Source organism: Diabrotica virgifera, chromosome 4 (assembly GCF_917563875.1).
Source record: "Diabrotica virgifera virgifera chromosome 4, PGI_DIABVI_V3a".
Taxonomy (NCBI): domain Eukaryota; kingdom Metazoa; phylum Arthropoda; class Insecta; order Coleoptera; family Chrysomelidae; genus Diabrotica; species Diabrotica virgifera.
Window position 1 is genome coordinate 136,208,279 of NC_065446.1, and position 20,543 is coordinate 136,228,821.

Here is a 20,543-nt window from a genome sequence, read left to right on the forward strand (position 1 = left end):
TTTGATCTATTTTGAAGTCTGTATAATGGGGAAAGTCACAAAAATACCTAAAAACCCGTTTTACGGGATTTTTAAGATGGCGTACTTTACGCAAAAATCTGAAAAAATTAGAAATATAGTTTTTGATAAAATACACAAAATAAAAATTAGACCTCCCGCCATCTCAATAAAAAACTAATATACTTTTTTCGAAAAAAGATGCATTTTGAGGTTATGTACACTCAACCTGTGGATCTATGAAAAAATAGGTACAGGACCTAGATTCCGTGCACTGTAGATATCTACATGTCGCTTTCTATCGATATTTGAATATCAAAATATATGAATTTTTAGCTTTAATTGAATTATTTTCTAGTTTTGCTCTAGTTTATCAATTAGAGTATAACCTAGCAAAACTAGAAAATAATTCAATTAAAGCTAAAAATTCAAATATTTTGATATTCAAATATCGATAGAAAGCGACATGTAGATATCTACAGTGCACGGAATCTAGCTGCAGGTTTTATAAAAGCCTCAACTATGCGTGTGAATTGTGTGAACTTTTTCTTCGGAGGATTTAAATTGCGCTAAGTCTTATTTTTTAATCACCTATAACGTAAAAAAATGAAAAAATTGAATTCTGGGAGTGAGAGCATTTTGACTATCTTAACGGGACTATCCTTTACACGCTACCATTGAACTACCCTCTTCTTTCGTTGCAGACTCCTCTGTACTCTGTACTCTATGTTTTGAAATGGTACTCAGATAATATTATTGAATTTCAGTTACACGAAGTTGTCCAACTCATATAAATAACATTTGTTATAATTTGTACATACAGGGTGGCCGGAAAGTCCCTTTACAGTTTTAATGACACTGTTTTAACACCGACCCAATACTGTTAGCGTTCCGTCGCATGAACCGGAATTGAGAGCCCAGGGAACTGCTGACACTTTATTTTCAACAAGATGGCATTCCACCCCATTTTGCTCTCACTGTCCGCAGCCGCGTAAATAAAATCTTCCCGGATCAATAGATTGGACGAATTTCTCCAAAATGTCATATTATACCAATTGCCTTGGCCTCTAAGAAGTCCAGATTTGGCAACGCCGGAAAAACACTGTGGTGTTTCATTCAAGAGAGGGGGTTAGAAAACGCAGATATGTTTCGAATGGGAACTTGCGAAACAGAGTTCGCCAAGCTTTTTTTATCAGTTACTCCAGACATGAGGCGGATGAACAGTTTTGTTGAGACAATGGAAGTAAGCATGCCGATGTTTTGGATAAATAAATAATTATTTTCTACAATCACTTGATAAAGAAGACTTTTTTGCTTGTCAGTGGCAACGAAAAGTTGACGTTTCTGAGTACCGTCACTTTATCGCTCTAGCGCGTAAAGTGAGATTTTACGTGCGTTGTCCGTAGCAACCCTACAACCATACAATACAAACACATTGAACATTCAAACTGAAAGATATGAAAGTTAATGGTATGACATTATAATGACAGATATAAAATAGTTACAATTAAGTTAATTATTTAAAAATAGAAAATAGTTTCATTTTATTAAGTGATTGTAGAAAAAATGTTGCATGAATTACAAGCGCAAAGTGACATTATTGCTTTCGAGTAATTACCACTCTCCGTTACGCGTCGAGCGGTAACTTTTACTCTCAAGCAATAATGTATCACTTTTCGCTCTTAATACATAAATAACTATTAAATAACTCACAAACAAAATTTTGTTATTATTTTTTTCCTGTGTAGTATCACAAAAACAATTCATTAATGTAAAGGGACACCTTATACATGAACCAAAAGCTTTACAAACTGTAAGTGCTCACTTATTGTGTCAAACGTATATTTCCCCACTAGGTAGTTTTTCTCCGTTGATTCCAGCAACAATCTCAATCGGAGCTCTGACGTACACGTTTTTAACTAAATTCTTCCCAGGAACTTTTGATGTTTCGTCCTCTTCCTTAACCTCTTTGAGACTACTGGACTGCCTCGAATAGGTTCTGCTACTTTTGAGGAAAGTTTCTGATGTCTGCTGCGAGGAGGTATGCGTTGAAGAGCTTGTGCTTTTTCTAGTAATTTCTGGTTTCTTCAGGTACCGTTTTCTTAGACTCTTGGCGCCGCATAACTTAAAAAAACCTCCACGAAATTTGGAACTCATGATATTGTACAAAATCGGATTAACTGCCGAGTTAATGTGGAACATAATTCTGGAAAAATAGAGGATGTTGTAGTATCTTTCGAAGCCTAGCTCGAAACTGGAACCTGCCGGAGCGATGATTATCCACAAAGTAAGTGCTCTAAACGGCAACAAACAAATAAAAAATGCCAGAACTACAGTACCAAGCATCAAAATCACTTGCTTTCTGTATTTAATGACGTTTTGGGCTGGAGATGTCAAGTTTCTAGATGCTATCATCGCCAAAGGTTGTGACATCAACGATGTGGCTATCAGGGCGTATACACAAATTAATATGCCCAAAGGGAAGACAAAGAAGACTACAACGGAACCTATGAAGAATATACAAGGAAATAAGTCTTCCACTAAGCTAAAACACACGAAAACTAGTGAACCATCGATATATTCTTCGGTGCTGTATTGAGTGATCGCCAAAATAGGGCTGCAAAATAAAAAATGAGTTAGTATTGTATTTAATATAAATTACACAATTACCACCTACTATTATATATTCTTAAACTGTCTTAATATTATATATTCAATAAAATATATAATTTATAGTAAAAATAAGTACATCATCTCGAAATCAATTTCATAGAATTTTAATATATTATGCAATGCAACGAAAGAGTTAATTTCAACCGAACTTAACCCATTCGCTGCCGATCGAAGAGGATGGAACTTGGCTAGGAGCCAGTTTGTTGAACGACACCTAACTGACGTAACCGTATCCTCGCTGGCGCGTGAACGGCACCTGACTGAAGTAACCACATCACGCGCTGGCTCGTGATCTGCAGCGAATGAGTTGAGTAACGGTTTCAACTGGACATAGCATGGAACCTTATGGACCGACCACTTTATGTACTAGTCACAGCGAGAAGCGACTGTCAGAATACAGGTACTAAAGATGATCGGAATTTTCTGGAATAACGCATTATGTATAAAAAACTACAAATTGGTCGACCTATGGCATTAACGTTAATGGCAACAAGCTAAACCACCTCAGATTCGCTGACGACATTGTGATTATAGCGAGCTCATTCGATAACTGCAAATTATGATGGATGAGCTCGCAGGCAGCTCCTGATACGTCGCACTAAAAATGAATATGAGCAAAACAAAAATAATGACAAACACAGATGACCCCAGACGTATAACTATAAATGGCAGTGAGATAGAAAAAGTCCAGGAATATAATATCTACCTAGGCCAAATCCTGAAACTTGACAATGAGAACCAAAGTGCGGAAATTACTAGGAGAGCAAGACTGGTATTAGCAGGATTTGGAAAACTTACTTGGATACTTAAGGACCGCAAAATACTCCAATACTTGAAGAACAAAGTGTTCAACCAGTGCATCCTTCCTATCATGACATATGGATGTCAAACCTGGACCCTAACCAAGGCAAATATGAATAAACTAGCCACAACAGAAAGAGCAATGTTAGGTATACGACTGTCAGATAAAAAGAGGAACGACTGGGTAAGATCAAAAACAAAAGTCGAAGACATAACAACAAAAGTTGCCAAACTTAAATGGAGCTTCGCAGGCTACACTGCTAGACAAAAAGACCAACGTTGGAATGCAACAATACAACACTGGAGACCTTACGAAAGTAAACGACCGAGAGGAAGACCACAAATGAGGTGGGTTGATGATATTAAAAGAGTAGCCGGAACACATTGGAAATATGTTGCTCAGGATAGAGACCTGAGCAACATATGGAAGGAGTTGGGAGAGGCTTATGTCCAAACGTGGATGATAGAAGGCTAAGAAGAAGAAGAAGAAGTAAAAAAGAGGAACGTCTTTGTTAGTAAAGTAGAGTTAGTTATAAGAGAAATTGCGAGTTGTAAACTTGTTAAAATAAAAATAGTCGTGTATAAATCCGAATCGTGAGTTTATTTACCGTACTTATTAAACTCACTACAGTTGTTGTACGGTGTGTGGAGTAATAATTTAAAATAAATATAAACTAAAGGTGACTTTAAAAGACTTTTGAATATCGAAACGTATTGTTTGTCGGGATTAATCGGAGTGCGTTAAGTATTCGGTATTCGGAAAGACTTTGTAAAAACAATTTAAAAAGACTTTAATGAAAGATTAATGGAGGCAGTTTTAAGAGGTCTAACATGGAAAACATGCCTGGTTTATTTGGATGATGTAGTTGTGTTTGGAATATCCTTCGATTGACATGCCAAGAATCCAATGGAAGTCTTTTAATGATACGGGCAGTGAATTTGAAGTTAAGTCCGAAGAAATGTCAGATGTTTAGACGAGAAGATAAGTATTTGGGACATATTATATCAAGTAATGGTTTAACAGCTGAAAAGACTGCAGCGATAAAGGATTGGCCAATATTAAAAGATAAACACGAAATTAGAAGTTTCCTTGGCCTATGTACATATTATCGACGATTTTCCAGTATCTCCAAGCCCCTAACAAAGTTAAGAGCACACAGTAGCGATCAACAGGTAGCAACAAACGCGGCCCAAGACTGCGAAAGTTCTGCGAACTTTCAAAAGTGAGGCAACAGTGCGTCGGTAATTCGACACTGACAGTGACGTTTATATTATCAAAAACAATAATTTTTATACACATAGACTCGAATTGTTGCCAAGTCAGTGACGTTCGATTTCTTGTTATAAAAAAATCGATTTTTAGTAGTTCCAATATGACACAAAATCTAGGCACGGGATAAAAAAGTTTATTTGAAGAAAGTGTATTTTTTGTCTTTTTTAATGGCGGTACAGGCTCCTTTTATCAATATTTTATTTAGTTATAGAGTAATTTCCACATACTAACATATTTCTGAAATTGGGCTCTGTACCGCCATCCTTTATTATATTACGAATTTGTGTGCCAAATGTCTCGACAATATATTTAAAATTAGAGCCGCAATCTTGGAACGTGTTTGTTGCTACCTGTTGATCGCTACTGTTTGCTCTTAACAGAGGAGAGAAAAGAGTATCAAAAAGTGAATTAAAAGACAATTTATGTTTCATTTCGATTCAGAGGCAAGGCATAATCGACAACCGATGTTAGCAACAGTGCAATAGGAGCTGTTCTCTCCCAAATCCAGGACGGATAGGAAAAAGTCATCGCCTACTTTAGAAAAGTCCTGTCGAAACCTGAAAGAAACTATTGCGTTACCAAAAGAGAACTGCTAGGCGTAGTGAAGGCATGCGAACATTTCCGTAAATACTTGTATGGCAGAAAGTTCCTTCTTCGAACAGATCACGCTGTTCCTTCTTGGAACAGATCACGCTGTTGCTTCTTCGAACAGATCACGCTGTTCTAAAATGGTTTATAAAATTCCGTAATCCAGAGAGCCACATGGAAAGAGGTATAGAACGATTACAATAATATGATTACGAGATAGAACACAGAACTGGAAGAGTTCATTCAAATGCTGATGTCCTTTCGAGACGAAGATGCAGTGCAAATTGTAATCACAGTAAAAATGTATACCATTTTTATTCAGTTGCAATGCGAAGGCAAAACAATCTTACTTTTCAATTAGAATACGGAGTGCAATCTAGCTCTCTGAATCGCGATTTTCGATTCTTATTGGAATCTCATCGGAGAGAGCGCAGGCTTGTTCTCCATATCCTAACTGACCAGCACCGAGAGCCTCTCCCACACATTGCAACTGAAACAAATAGGTTAGGTAACTAGCGTCATCTGGCAAATGAAAGATGAAGTTTTTCAATCGTAATAGCAACATTAATAATATTGAGAATATTAAAAATATTACTAAAAGATTTTTAAATTAAAAAAAGGAAAGTGTTCCAATAAGTTTTTCAATTTAAAAATCTTTTAGTAATATTTTTAATATTTTCAATATTATTAATGTTGCTATTAGGATTGAAAAACTTCATCTGTAATCACAGTGTTAAATTAAAGGAATGATTTTGCTTCTTATTCCTACCACCGTCATTAATGATCAACGGTAGCCTCAACAGTTACAAGACGCCCAAGCAGATGATCCATATTTAAAAAGAGTATTGGATGATTGGATGCGTTGAGGTGAGAGACCTTCTTGGCAGGATATTAGTGCATGTAGTCCAGAAGACAAGGCCTAGTGGAGCCAATGGAATTGCCTGATACTAAAAGATGATTTTCTGTACAGAGCCTTTGAAAACGGTAATGGTACAGAGCGGGTAGCGGATAGGAACTCCTTTGGATAGTCCTACCAGGGAAAATGAATCAATCCCTGCCCTCCGTAGATTCCAGGGGTTTTCTGACCCGGGAAACTAGTACCTGTTTAGGGTCCCTTGTCCAAGGTTACGGATGAAGTCCACAACGGCAGCCATGGCGGAGAAAAACACCTTCGGTACGGTATGGATGGCGGACGTGGGAACCCCTTGATTTTAGGGTTTGTATGGAATCAAAACAGCGCAGCGTCTGACTCAGAATGAGCGGCTGACAACAGCGTCTGACCCAGAATGGGCGGCTGAATGAAAACTCGCCAACCCGCCTGACAAGCGTGGCGTTTTAATGTCAAAAAACCCTCTTCAAAGAAAAACATGTCGAATCACAAAACAAACGGAATATTACCCCAGGTGGGTAGAGACAACAACTCACAGTCCCACACCGACAAACCGGTCCGCCTCAAGGATTCTGGGGGAGGCAAACATTCGACTAAACTAAACGTAGGTACATATAACATCAGATCCATGAATGAAGACACTAAACTCCACGAATTAGAAGAAGAACTAACTCATATACAATGGGATGTCATCGGTCTGTCAGAGATAAGAAGAAAAGGAGAACAAAAAATACTATTAAACTCGGGAAACATGCTTTACTACAAAGGTAATGAAGATAACACCAACAACGGAGTTGGTTTTATAATAAACAAGAGAATCGTTAGATACATACAATCCACCAAGGGTATATCAGACAGAGTAGCCTACATTATGCTTAAATGCAAAAGAACGTCGTTGAAAATTATATAGGTATACGCACCAACAAGCACATATAAAGATGAAGATATTGAAAACTTCTACGAAGAAATAACACTCGCTGTGGAAGAAAAGAAAACTAAATTGACGCTAATAATTGGAGACTTCAATGCCAAATTAGGGGTAAGAATAGACGAAGACGAACACAGAATAGGACAATATGGATACGGCGAAAGAAATAATAGAGGACATACATTAATGCACTACTTGGAGGAAAGACAACTTTTTGCTATGAACTCGTTTTTTAACAAAAAACCGCAAAAAAATGGACATGGATAAGTCCCAACGGCAATACTAAAAACGAAATAGATTACATCCTTACAACAGAAAAAGCCATCATCAAAGATGTTACAGTGCTGAATCGTTTCTCAACCGGTAGTGATCATAGACTTGTCAGAGCCAATATCAGCATTAATAGCCAATTCGAAACAAAAAAGAAAATGGAAAATAGATCGAAACTAGATATGGGAAAACTTAAGAAAGCAAAAGAGGAATATAAACAAAAAATAAGGGAAAGTATACCGGCCACTAGAGATTTCGAAAACAAAAATATCGATGAAATAAATCAGCTATTAACCGATACATTAGCAAAGGCGGGAAAAGAGGTAGCACAAACAAGAATAAAAAGGAAAACTATATATCCCAGAAAACAAAAAACCTCATGAGCAAAAGAAAAACATTAATAGAACAAGATAGGAGAAACACAGTAGATTACAAAGAGGTAAACAAAGCTGTCAGAAGGAACATCAAGGAAAGTCAAAGGAGAGTACAGGAAGAAAAAATAGAAAAAACCATTGAACAAAATAAAAATATGAAGTGCTTAAAACCACAGCTTGGAAGCATATAGATTAATAGTATAAAGAACAAAGAAGGCATAGAGACCAATAATATAGAAGAAATTATACAAATAACACAAGAATATTATAAAAACCTCTACAATACAAAACAGAAACCAACACAAGAAATCCTTAAGCAATTACAAATAAAAATAAAAAATGTCAATTCCGACTTACAACCAGAAATCAGTAAGAATGAGATAAAAAGAGCACTCAAGGAGATGAAGAATAATAAATCGCCAGGAAAAGACGGGATAACTGTAGAAATGCTAAAAAATGGTGGGAAAACAACTAGAGAAGTTTTGTACACACTTATGAATAAAATATTAATGACAAAACAAATACCCAACACTTGGAACGAAGCAGTAACATTGTTACTATTTAAGAAAGGAGACAAAAAGGATCTAAAGAATTACAGACTCATAACTTTACTAAATGTGATGTACAAACTATTATACCCTATTCCACGAACATACGCCTGTTTTGGATTACTTCGATAACGAATATTTTACTGTGCAAAATAAGAAGAACGAAAGTAAATTGCAAATTACATTGTTGTTTATTGGAATAATTATTAGCGCCATTTACTTTCGTACTTCTTATGTTGCACAGTAAAATATTCGTTGTCGAAGTAATCCAAAACAGGCGTATGTTCGTGGAATGGCCCATAACCAAGATATTAACAAACAGATTAACAACTAAATTAGATGGATACCAGGCAAGAGAACAAGCCGGATTTAGAAAAAGCTTCAGTACAAGTGACCACCTTTTAACGATGAAGATATTAATCGAAAAAGCTAACGAATATCATATCCCGCTATATATGGCATTTATTGACTTCGAAAAAGCATTTGATAGTGTGGAACACTGGGCAGTAAAAAATTCCCTACAAAACAGCAGAATAGACTACAGATATACCGACTTAATTACAAATATATATGATAAGGCAACAACAACTATCAAGCTAATGAAACAAACGGAGCCTATTAAAATAAACCGAGGAGTAAGACAAGGAGATACCATCTCGCCCAAGCTATTCAACCAAGCGCTAGAAGATGTGTTCAAACAACTGCACTGGGATGGTTTGGGTATAAACATAAACGGGCAATATCTGAATCACTTACGATATGCTGATGATATTGTATTAATAGAAGAAAGAATTGAAGAATTACAAAGAATGATGGAAGAACTAGATAGAGAATCGACAAAGATAGGACTGAAGATGAATTACAGTAAAACAAAAACCATGACCAATCAACAAGAAGAACTAGTAATTACAGTGGCACAAACAAGAATAGAACAAGTAAAACAATATGTATATATCTAGGACAAATCACTAGATTAAATACAGAAAATCAGACCGAAGAAAAAAAGAGAAGAATAAGGTTGGCCTGGGCATCATTCGGAAAACTGTCTTATATTCTAAAGAACAGAAAATACCCGCAATACCTAAAAACAAAAGTCTTCAATCAATGTATACTCCCTGTTTTAATATATGGCTCTCAGACATGGACGTTTACAAAAGAGAATATGGAAAAAATAGCAAAGACAGAAAGAGCCATGGAAACACAAATGCTGAACATTAAATTATCAGACAGGAAAAGAAACAAATGGATCCGTAACAAAACAAAAGTGAAAGACGTCTCTACCCAAGTAGCAAAGCTTAAATGGAAGTTCGCCGGACACACCCTACGGCAGAAGGATGAAAGATGGACTAAGATGGTAATACATTGGAGACCATGGAACCACAAACGAAAAAGGGGAAGGCCACAGATGCGATGGTCAGATGACCTGAAGAAACACACTGGGTCAAAATGGATGCAAATTGCCCAAGATAGAGAGGCATGGAAGAAGGAAGAGGAGGCCTATATCCAAGGATGGATGTTTAGGGCTGATTAGATAGAATGGTACAGAATCTAAGCTTCAGTTGATTGTACTTAAAAGTAAAGTGTCAGGAGTATTGCGTCAGTTGCATGACGGTGCATCAGGTGGACTGAAGACTCTGAAAAAGGTTCGAGAACGGTTTTGTTGGGTGAAATGATGATGTAAGAAGATGGCGCTGGAAATATGAACTATGTGCAACCAGGAATGGTCCAGTTGGTAAAAAGAGAGCACTTACGAAACAGTACCTACAATGTTGGTAATGCTATGGAAAGAGTAGCAGTCGACATTGCTGGTCCATTTCCAGAAACGGATGCTGGAAATACATATATCCTGGGCTATGGATTATTTTACGAAATGGACCGAGGCCTTTGCGGTACCAAAGCTGCTACCGTTGCAGAGGTACTTACTAAAGGATTCGTCAGCCGATTTGGTGTTCCCTTGGAGATCCACTCCGACCAAGGGTGAAACTTTGAGTCAATCGTTTTCCAAAATGTTTGTAAATTGATTGGTGTCAATAAGACCAGAACGACACCCTAGCATCCTCAATCAGATGGGATGGTCGAGAGGATGAATCGAACGATGGGTAAACAAAGTTGTGTCCGAACATCAGAGAGATTGGGACCAGCGCATTCATTTATTCTTGATTGCCTACCGCTCGGCCATGAATGAAACTACAAGTCAGACCCCAACCTGCCTGATGTTAGATCGTGAAGTTCGTTTACCCTGCGACCTAGAGTTTGGCTGCGGACCTTCCGAAGAACATATGTCAACCGCCTGAAGTTAAGAATGATCAACATTCATGAACTTTCCCGACAACATATTCAAATAGCCAATGATATAATTAAAGATCAATATGATTCTCGATGGCAGAATGAAAGTTTTGATGTAGGTGATCTTGCCTGGCTTTATAATCTACAACGTCGTTGAGGGTTGCCTTGTAAACGTCAAAGACAATGGGAAGGTCCGTATGAAGTTAAAAAAAAATGGCATAATATACGGAATTAAGAAGATGCCAAAGGGTAAACCAAAAGTTTTTCATATAAATCTTCTTGCACCATATTATGCTGGCTCAAATGAAACGAAAGGAGCACGAATCCTCCAACATGACATGTAAGATGACGGAAAGCCAAGTTTTAATGAATTTATATAAAAATTACATACCTATTACTCAGAAAGAAAGAGTGCTAGATTCGGTGTGAACACAGAAGTTCAGCAAGATCTTTTTTTAGTGTTCCTGAAAACGTCTTTTTAACTAACTGTATTGTCCAAGACCTCGAGGAGGTCTTGGTCCTAACGGAATCTCATCCGTATTCAATAGAAAATTCGGTCGCTTGGACGAGTTTAAGAAATCAGCAGCCTAAAGTTGGAAGATTACTGCGATTAGAAGATGGTCCTCGATCTTTGCTGTATATGGTGACCAGGAAGTCTTATAGAGACAAGTCAAGCTACGAGAACATATGGAGTGCTCTAAATCATTTCAAGAAAATCGTGTGTAATTATGACATCAAAACTTTAGCTTTACCAAAGATATGCCATGCACTAGAAAATTTAAATTGGCAAATTGTGATACTATGCTTGAAGTGATACCATGCTATCTTCCGAGAAAGCGGCGTACGAATTACTGTGTGTTGCAGTAACCCAAAGAGGTCGTGCTCTTCAAAGACAGTAGTCCATTATTTCTTCTTGGGGGCTATATGCAGAGCTGGAAAGTCCTGTAGATTCCGCCATTCTGGGCCTTCATCTAGAGTTGCTGATTGAGACGCTCAGATCTAACAGGGAAGCAGTGTAACGAAAGAGTTAATTTTGATCGACTTCAAGTAACGGTTTTAACTCACATAGCCTGGAACCTTCTGGACCGAACACGTTATGTAGAGTCTGACAACTTATATAAGAAAGTGATTAATATTTAGTGAGCGGGGTGCTATTGTCCGAGTTTTGAAATTCCATAAACAAGGGATCTACCTATTTTTTTTAAATGATCCCCTGTTTATATAATTTCACAACTCGGACAATAGCACTCCGCTCAGCTGAATATTTGACTTTCTTATATACCTTGTTAGACTATACTAGATGAAGCGAGAAGCTAGAGATGAGCGGAATTTTCTGGAATAACGTATTATGTATAAAAGAGGAACGTTTTTGTTAGTATAGTTTAGTTATAAGCGAAATTCCGAGTTGTAAACTTGTTAAAGTAAATAGTCGTATATAAATCCGAACCGTGAGTTTTATTTAATTATTAAACTCGCTAGAATAACAAAACTAATGTACAAAGTCATCAATAAACCACAGGAATAAATTAATAACGTAGATATACTAGATTAATATTATAACAACCTTAAAAATAAAACAAAAACTGGAGAAAAGAGCATGAAATAGATCAGAATGGAAAAGAGTCCTGGAACAGACCAAGATCTAAAAAGGGTTGTCGAGCCGGTGATGATCATGACATAGCATAATTATGATATTTGTTTTGTAGGGATTGTAGGATGTGGCTATTCTTTATGTGGTATTTGCATTGCTGTCAAATTTTTTGTTTTTCCAACAATACAGGAAATTTTACCTTTTCTAATAATTCAGCTGTGTATTTTACTCTTTTTAGATTACGTACCGAAGTAATTATGAATACAAAAGATTTTCTTAAGCGATATAATAATTATATATAGCATTTTTGTTACTATATGAACAATATGTATGAAGTTAATTGAAATAAGAATCAAGCAATTTATGAGGTTGGTTTGGCTTGAATGACATTAGTAGCTGAACTATTTGATTGTAGGTGATAATTGTGATAAGTTATTGCATGTTCAATGTACGGTTTTCCAATATGGTTTACTACATGTGAAAAATATATACAGGGTGAGTTTTTAGTGTGACATTGATCGATAATTCCATTATGGTATAGAATATCCAAAAAAATTATTTAGAAAAGTGTGGACTACATATTCTTCAGGCTTGGAAATATGCACAATTCTATAGGATTTAATAACTACGTATATAACATCCTATAAATATATTTTCTTATATTTATATTTATATCATAATTCTTGTTCTTATAATATGAAGTTTCACACTACTGTACACAATATTTAAAGAGTTATTTTTATTTCAATATTGTTATGAAATAAACACCATGTATATAAAGTATGAGTACATAAATATTAATTCTTTTTTACATAATACGGTAAACAATATGTTTTAATTTTCAAATTAAGATTAACAGATATAATTGAAAAATATTCGTATAGGTACTACAAAACAAAATTACGAATTCCTCATATTTTTTAAATAGGTAGATATACAATCCAATATTTAATTTTTTCAAAAATGTTCATTTATATGAAGCATTTATACTCATTTATTATGAAGCGTTCCCTATCCTCAACTCATAACTTTCGGAGATTATGTATTTTAAATTTTATTCATATTTTCGGAATACGTTTAATTTTTGTAAGTTCATAGAAATACATTAATTGCAAAAGAAACGCTAGAGAAAATTTAGAAATCTGTCTGATTTCCTTGGAAAACCTTACATTTCGCTGTAAATATTAATTCATATATATTTCAATCAAATGAGATGTATGTGACAGCTTTACTTTTTACAGCATTATAAAGTAATCAAACGATTCTATACCTACTAGATACACATAACAAAACTACGGTTTTGGGAACACATTTTATGTTTATAATAGGTTCTAGTGAAAAAGTGCTGGTTTTTATATACATTAACAGAGCAAATGGAAGGTGGACTTTTATAAGTGTATGTACAATTTTGACGTGGTTGAAATAGTAGAGGTAGATACAATTTAGACATGTCACAAAAAGAATTACAAATAACAGATATAATTAAGAAATAACTACAAATATGTAATGGTTCCTTTGGATATAAGGGGGTACATAAATATACATATAAAAAACCAGTTACCAATCAAAAATAAATATTAGATTATGTAATGTTAGACCAGACTCAATGATGAAGGTTGAAGAAACGAGAGTATATAGAGGAGCCACCTGTCGATCAGACTACCGTTTGGTGAGATCAAGAATATACATTAGAAATAACGATCTCAACATTCTAATAAAAATTAAATGTAAGAGGTGAAAATATGAAATCAAAAAGGTAGCCAAACGAAAAGTCGATCAAAATCGAAAGATATAATACTTACATAGAATAACAAAAAAAAACAGAACGATATGGCTAAACGAAAGAGCAGAAAAAAAGATTTTTGGCAAAAATACAAAAAGCTTAATGAGCAGCTAAATGGTAATGAAGGCATGGAAAATGCATGGTAAAGATAGAACCAATACAAATGGAAGAAAATATAAGAAATGCGCTAAAAAGGGTGCAAAATAACAGAGCAACTAGCCCTGGAGACATATTACCTGCAGAACTGCAAACTTAATACAAGATTTCAAACAAATTTAACAAATGCTTATTTGATGGAAAAATACCGAAGGCATTGAAAATCGGCCACATAAGCTCCATAAATAAAAAAGAAAGAAAAAAGACCCAAATAATATATTTATTTAATATAGGGGAATATGCGTTACATTTGCGGGTAAGTTGCATAGGGAAATCATTAAAGAAAGGATGGAGAAACAGGTGCAAACTTTAGAAGAGCAGAGTGGTTTTCGTTTCAGACGTTCATCTACTGACAATATATTACCTATAAAGCAGCTTCATAAAAAACAATAGCATTTGTCACATTGTATTCGTGTACCTCCGGAAGGCCTATGATAGTATCCCAGTTAATAACCTGTGAAAAGCAATGGAGAACCACGGATCAGATAACTCCTTTATAAATGCAGTAAAACCACTTTACGAAGACAATGTAGAATAAAAGTCAGACAAAACTACTCAGAACCGTTTAAAATGGATAAAGAACTTCGACAAGGATGCTGCCTATCACCAACCTTATTTAAACTTTATATACCTAGATAAAACTCTGGAACCAGAAACGTGGACAGATGAGAGTAAAAATTGACGACAGCTATAATCCGTAGCCTTTTGTTTGCCGATGATCAAATAATTTTAGCAGAAGGCAAAGATCACATCGCCTACATGAGAAAAAGTTGGAAGAAGAATTTGGAAGTTTGGGTTTAAAAACTAATTATGATAAAACGCAATATATGGTCATTGGAAATACATACCGCAAAACATATGGAGGTAAATAATAAAACAAACACAATACTTGGGGGTAACTGTAACAAATATAGGATCAGGTGAAGTGGATAAATAATAAATTTAATATAATAAAGAAAGAAAAGACAATAAAACGACAATGACACTTGATTATATGGAGTCGGTGACGATATGGCAAGCAAAACTAAACACCAAATCATTAAGACAATAATGGAAAACTTCTCACTGTATAGCTCTTTAAAAAATTAGTTCTGTATCTAGAAAACTATTGTAAACATATTGAGGTAAAAACAAACAAATCTAACTACGGTATCCAGTAACTAATCTAGCAGTATATACAATTCTGTAGATATGCAGGGTGTAATAAATTTTAATAAATAAGAAATTACTATTTTGTTCACGTGTAGTGTAATTGTACATAGTTTGCTTGTATCTACATTTCTCAGAAAATATGATAAAAATTTGCAAGAACTTTGGATCACCTTTAACTTCAAGACATGTTTTATAGGACATTGCAAACTAGCGGAAGACTTTTTTAAGCTTTAGAAACAAAATACCTATACAAATTTGAACTTCCACACGGTCATGAAAAATTACATGCTCATATACAAAAGTTTCCAATTATAATATATCATTAAGTACACAAAAATTTCAATAAAAATGTGGTAAATAAGAAGTTACATTTTTTGTGGAAGCGTTCAAACGCTTACGGTCAAAAAATGCTAAACATCACGTCGAAAGGTAACAAGAACAATATGAAAATGTGTAAAATACACCAAAAAGGGCATTAATATCCTTCCTTTGATGTTAAACTATTTTTATTTCACAAAAATCTTAATTGGACTTCGTACTTGTATACTGGTAAAAACTCAATTACATTAATACTTAATATATTTGAATTTCATACTTATATTTTTATATGCTATTGATTATGAAGGTACTTTAGAAACGAACTACAACTTTAACGGGGTTTTATTGTTTCATATGTACAATGGACCTCTAAATATAAAAAAAACCGTGGACTGCGTTCATTTAAAGGGGTGCGTTTTTGGGAAAGGGGTGAATTAGTCCCTAGGCACAGGGTGCATTAGGGTGAGTTCTATGCACTTTTGTTACAAACAGGTCTACACAAAAAATTGTTCCAGATTAAATTTACTATTGAAATATCACCTAAAGTCAAAAATATTTTTTTCTACGAGCGTGCAAAAATGTCTACTTTCGCGCACGCGTTTTAGTTTAGAACGTTTTAATTTTCCTCATTACTTTTCCGCACTACTCTTCCGCACTGAATTTAGATATTTTAATATGGCCTTAAAATAATTATAATACATGCAATAAACTAATATTTAGATATTATTTACTAATTTATTTCAAATGTATCTTATTGTGTTCATGTTTTAATGAAATTAACGCGACAATTCGATGAAATAAAATTATTTTGACATAATATTCGAAAGTCAAATCAGTAGAAATAACAGTGGTTTTGAATCGTCGTCGTGGAAACCAAGATCGTCGTCATGCTAACCAATTATGCTGAAAGCACCTGAAAGTTTGGTTTTGACAACCTTGTCAAAGAATTAATTTTTGTATGTATTTTCATATTAATTAAATTAATTGATTAAGATTTGGTCATTTTTTAAAGACTCGTATAAAAAATATTGTTCCTAACTCTTGCAGAAAGTATCTTTTCCGCACTCGATTGCTTGCCGAACTCCCGCTTTGCGTCGTTCGGCAAACTGCAGTCGCGTGCCGAAAAGTATGACTTTCTGCACTTTGTTAGGAAAATAACTATTGTTTACAAAAATATATTAAAAAAAAGCACGAAAGCAATTTTGTTTTTTACCCCAAAACTTTTTTTAACGGGGATATACTCGCAGATATAGGTATTGCTTCACAGAAAAAATTTTTCCATCCTTCCTCTTTAAAATAACGTTTCGTAGAAGTCTCTAGGGTTTATAGTTTCCGAAATATGATTTTTCAAAGTTCGCCGCTTACAGCATTTTTGGGCCATTCTCCCCAATATTTCGCAAACATTGTTCTGTAACTTTTTTCTACGCATTTCTAGGTATATACAATGGTACATTTAGTAGGAAGAGAAGTCAATTACCAATAAAATGGCATATAACATAAGGTTGTAGGACTATTTTTAAGCAAGTTATGGTTTTTCAAAATTTTATACTTTTACGATTTTTGGTTTTCTTACGATTATTTTTTAAATTTCTCATTATAACATTTTTTCTTGTACATTTAGGTATACACTTGTGGAATAAAAAAAGCTTACTTTCTTTACTTTAAAATGGTATGCATATTGTAAACAATTCTAGGACTATTTTTAAACAAGATATCCGTAGGATATCCAAGGGTATCCGTAATTTGAGAAAAATTTTGAAATTTTTTTTGAAGTTATACTTCTTTAGGCGCGATTGGGAGTGAATATAAATGTGCGCGAATTCATCAAAATTATTGGTGCTACGCGCATATCAGTTATAGGTTTGCTCTGATTGGGTATTCAAATAAAACTTATCCAATATGGCGGCTGTGGTAAAGAATGTATTGTCATTTTTATTATTATGGTTATGGTTGTTAAGTTGTGTTTTAAAAGTTGTGAGAACAGAGAAAAAAGTGAGTTTATAGTTGTACTGACTTTTTAAATAGTCAGTACATAGGGTCACCACTAACGCGACAGAAGATTACAGCGAAATGGTAAGAGATTTGAAAAAAAAATTAATAAGTGGTTTGTAAGTTGATAAAATCTACATTTTAAAATTATTTTGAAATATACTGGGTGTCCCAATAAATGGCGGCGTATCAAAGTTATATTTTTTCTTATGGAACACCTTGTATTTTATTGCATTTCAAATTGTCCTCAAAAAATAAGGTATAGTTTTATAAGGCTTCCCTATACCTATGTACAGAGTGTTCTGAGTTATGTTGACTTTTCTTAAAATGTAAAATTTTATAAGAAGGCTTATTCTCAAGTTATTTAAGAAATTATAAAAAAATACTTTTACATCTAAGTACTTGGATATTAGTTGAATGTATTCCATGATTGATTATTACACATTTATTTACAGGGTGTTCAACATTTACAGTTTCATTATTGGATTATTCAATGTGTCATATGGTGCTTATTTTAAATGGAACATCATGTATATTAATTATTAATTATATTAGACGAATGGTATATGGATGTCCTATACCTAGATCTAATAGTTTTTGCGTAATTTACAATTATTTAAATTCTTAATCTGTAAATCGATTTTAAAACAAAAGATGTATCTCATTGTATGACATCGTCATTTTATGACAGTACGGTCTGGTAATTATCAAAAATATAAACATCCATGTATGATATTCAAATTTAATTGTTCCTAAAAATGAATATCTACGTTATCTACGACAGAGTAGACATGGTACTTTACATTGGGGAGTGTTTGCAAAAATTGTATCTTAATTTCTAAAGTTTACGCTCAAAAGTAGGTATCCTGATAGAAGACACCCAAAAAAGGACGTTTTTGAGAAATTTTGAAAAGTAAAATAAAAATAAACCAGTTATTTGTGATCACGTCAAGGAACTTTATGTCCTGCTTTCTGTTACGGAAAACCCAAATACTAGTAAAGAAAACATTCCGGGTAAATCAGTCAAACGACTCGACTGTTAGAATACTTAAGAGAAACCACTATTATCCGTATAAAACTCAACTACACCAATATTAGACCGAACAGGATTATGATAAATATTTAACTTATCGTTGTTCTGAAGCTATTTCCTTGTGGCATTTTTATAATTACGTATTTTTTATAAGAAATAAGCCACAATTTTACTAAAAAATGAATTTATTAACGTTTCGAAGCCCAAATCGGGTTTCGTTGTCAAAATACAAAATACAAAATACTATTAAAATAAAACAAACATGTTGTTGCTAAGTAAAAAAATTCTTCTAATAATTTATTTAATCTGACTCATTTATATTTTAAACTGAACGCAACTCATAAATATTGGCGATATCATTTTAAAGTCTTCTACTTTAAAATGTATAATATACGTCTGAATTGCCAATATAAATGAGTCAGATTAAATAAATTATTAGAAGAATTTTTTTACTTAGCAACAACATGTTTGTTTTATTTTAATAGTATTTTGTATTTTGTATTTTGACAACGAAACCCGATTTGGGCTTCGAAACGTTAATAAATTCATTTTTTAGTAAAATTGTGGCTTATTTCCCATAAAAAATACGTATTTAACTTATCGTTTATGGACTTTAGACTTTGGAGCAGATCCTGATTTCTTTAAATGTATTGTATACAGACCAATCTACCTCCTTTTCATAATAATGGTCTAGTAAATAGACATAATTTTCATTTCATTATGATACAGTAAACAAACATTTATTTCGTACAGTTTAGAAATCGAGAGTGCATAAATATTATTTTTAAAATCAATTTAGGTACCGTTTAAGAAAATTGTAAATTACGCAAAAACTATGACTCCTAGTTATGGAACATCCCTATACCATTCGAAACAGGAACCTGTGTTTAGTATAATAATTTATTAACATACATGGTGTTTTATTTAAAATAAGCATCATATGACACATTAAATAATCCAATAATGAAACTGTAAATTTTGAGCACCCTCTAAATAAATGTGTAATAATCAATCATGGAATACATTAATTATAAAATAATTACCAGACCGTACTGTCATAATATTACAATGTCATATAATGCCATTAATTATATGTATAAACTACATCTTTTGTTTAAAAATCGATTTACAGATTTAGAATTTTAATAATTGTAAATTACGCAAAAACTATGACACATTGAATAATCCAATAATAAAACTGTAAATTTTGAACACCCTGTAAATGAATGTGTAACAATTAATTATGAAATACATTCAACTAATATCCAAATATTTAGATGTAAATCAGTTCATCAAAAATGACGGATTAACATTATTATTGAGAATTTACCAATTTTAATGATTTTTAAAATTTGACGAAAATACAGCAGAAAATCGAAAGGCCAGAAGAGACCATGAAAAAATTATAGTATAAATATTTTGTCGAGCAACGACGTTTTTAGAGTTTATAAGATTCCTCACAAAAAAAGCAGTTGTGGGGACGCTCCAGTTCATAAAAAATAACCTATTAACATTATTTTTAATTTCTTGTATTATTTTAAGTATTAAAATTAGTTTAATATTTAAATAAAAATACAATTAAAATCTATGTGTTTCGTTGAAATCATAAAAATAGTAGTATAACTTCTTACGTGCACACAAAGTACACACACTCTTTTTTTTTCAATTAGAAGAATATAATTGTATATTAGAACATAGTTTTTAATTCCAAATAACTTTTCCTAATAACACTGTTCCATATTGTGAAATATAAAGGTAATACTTTACTCTTGCGCAAAATTCATATTTTTTAACATACCCCGTATACCATTGATAAAATCTATATAATATGATAATTGCATCTTAAGATTTAGGCTGTGCAGAGTATTTTATGAAGAATATTTTTTTTCACAAA

At 33.6% G+C, this 20,543-nt stretch overlaps 1 protein-coding gene across 1 annotated transcript; it reads right to left on the reverse strand.

Annotated features, from left to right (window-relative positions):
- Positions 1-1,683: 1,683 nt before the first annotated feature.
- Positions 1,684-9,155, reverse strand: LOC114328435 (thyrotropin-releasing hormone receptor-like; the record flags this gene model as incomplete). The annotated part of the gene is made up of 2 exons (XM_050649322.1): positions 1,684-2,616; positions 9,108-9,155. Coding segments are annotated over 2 exons (834 nt in total), but the record flags the coding sequence as incomplete, so codon positions are not given.
- Between the last annotated feature and the right edge of the window lie 11,388 nt (positions 9,156-20,543).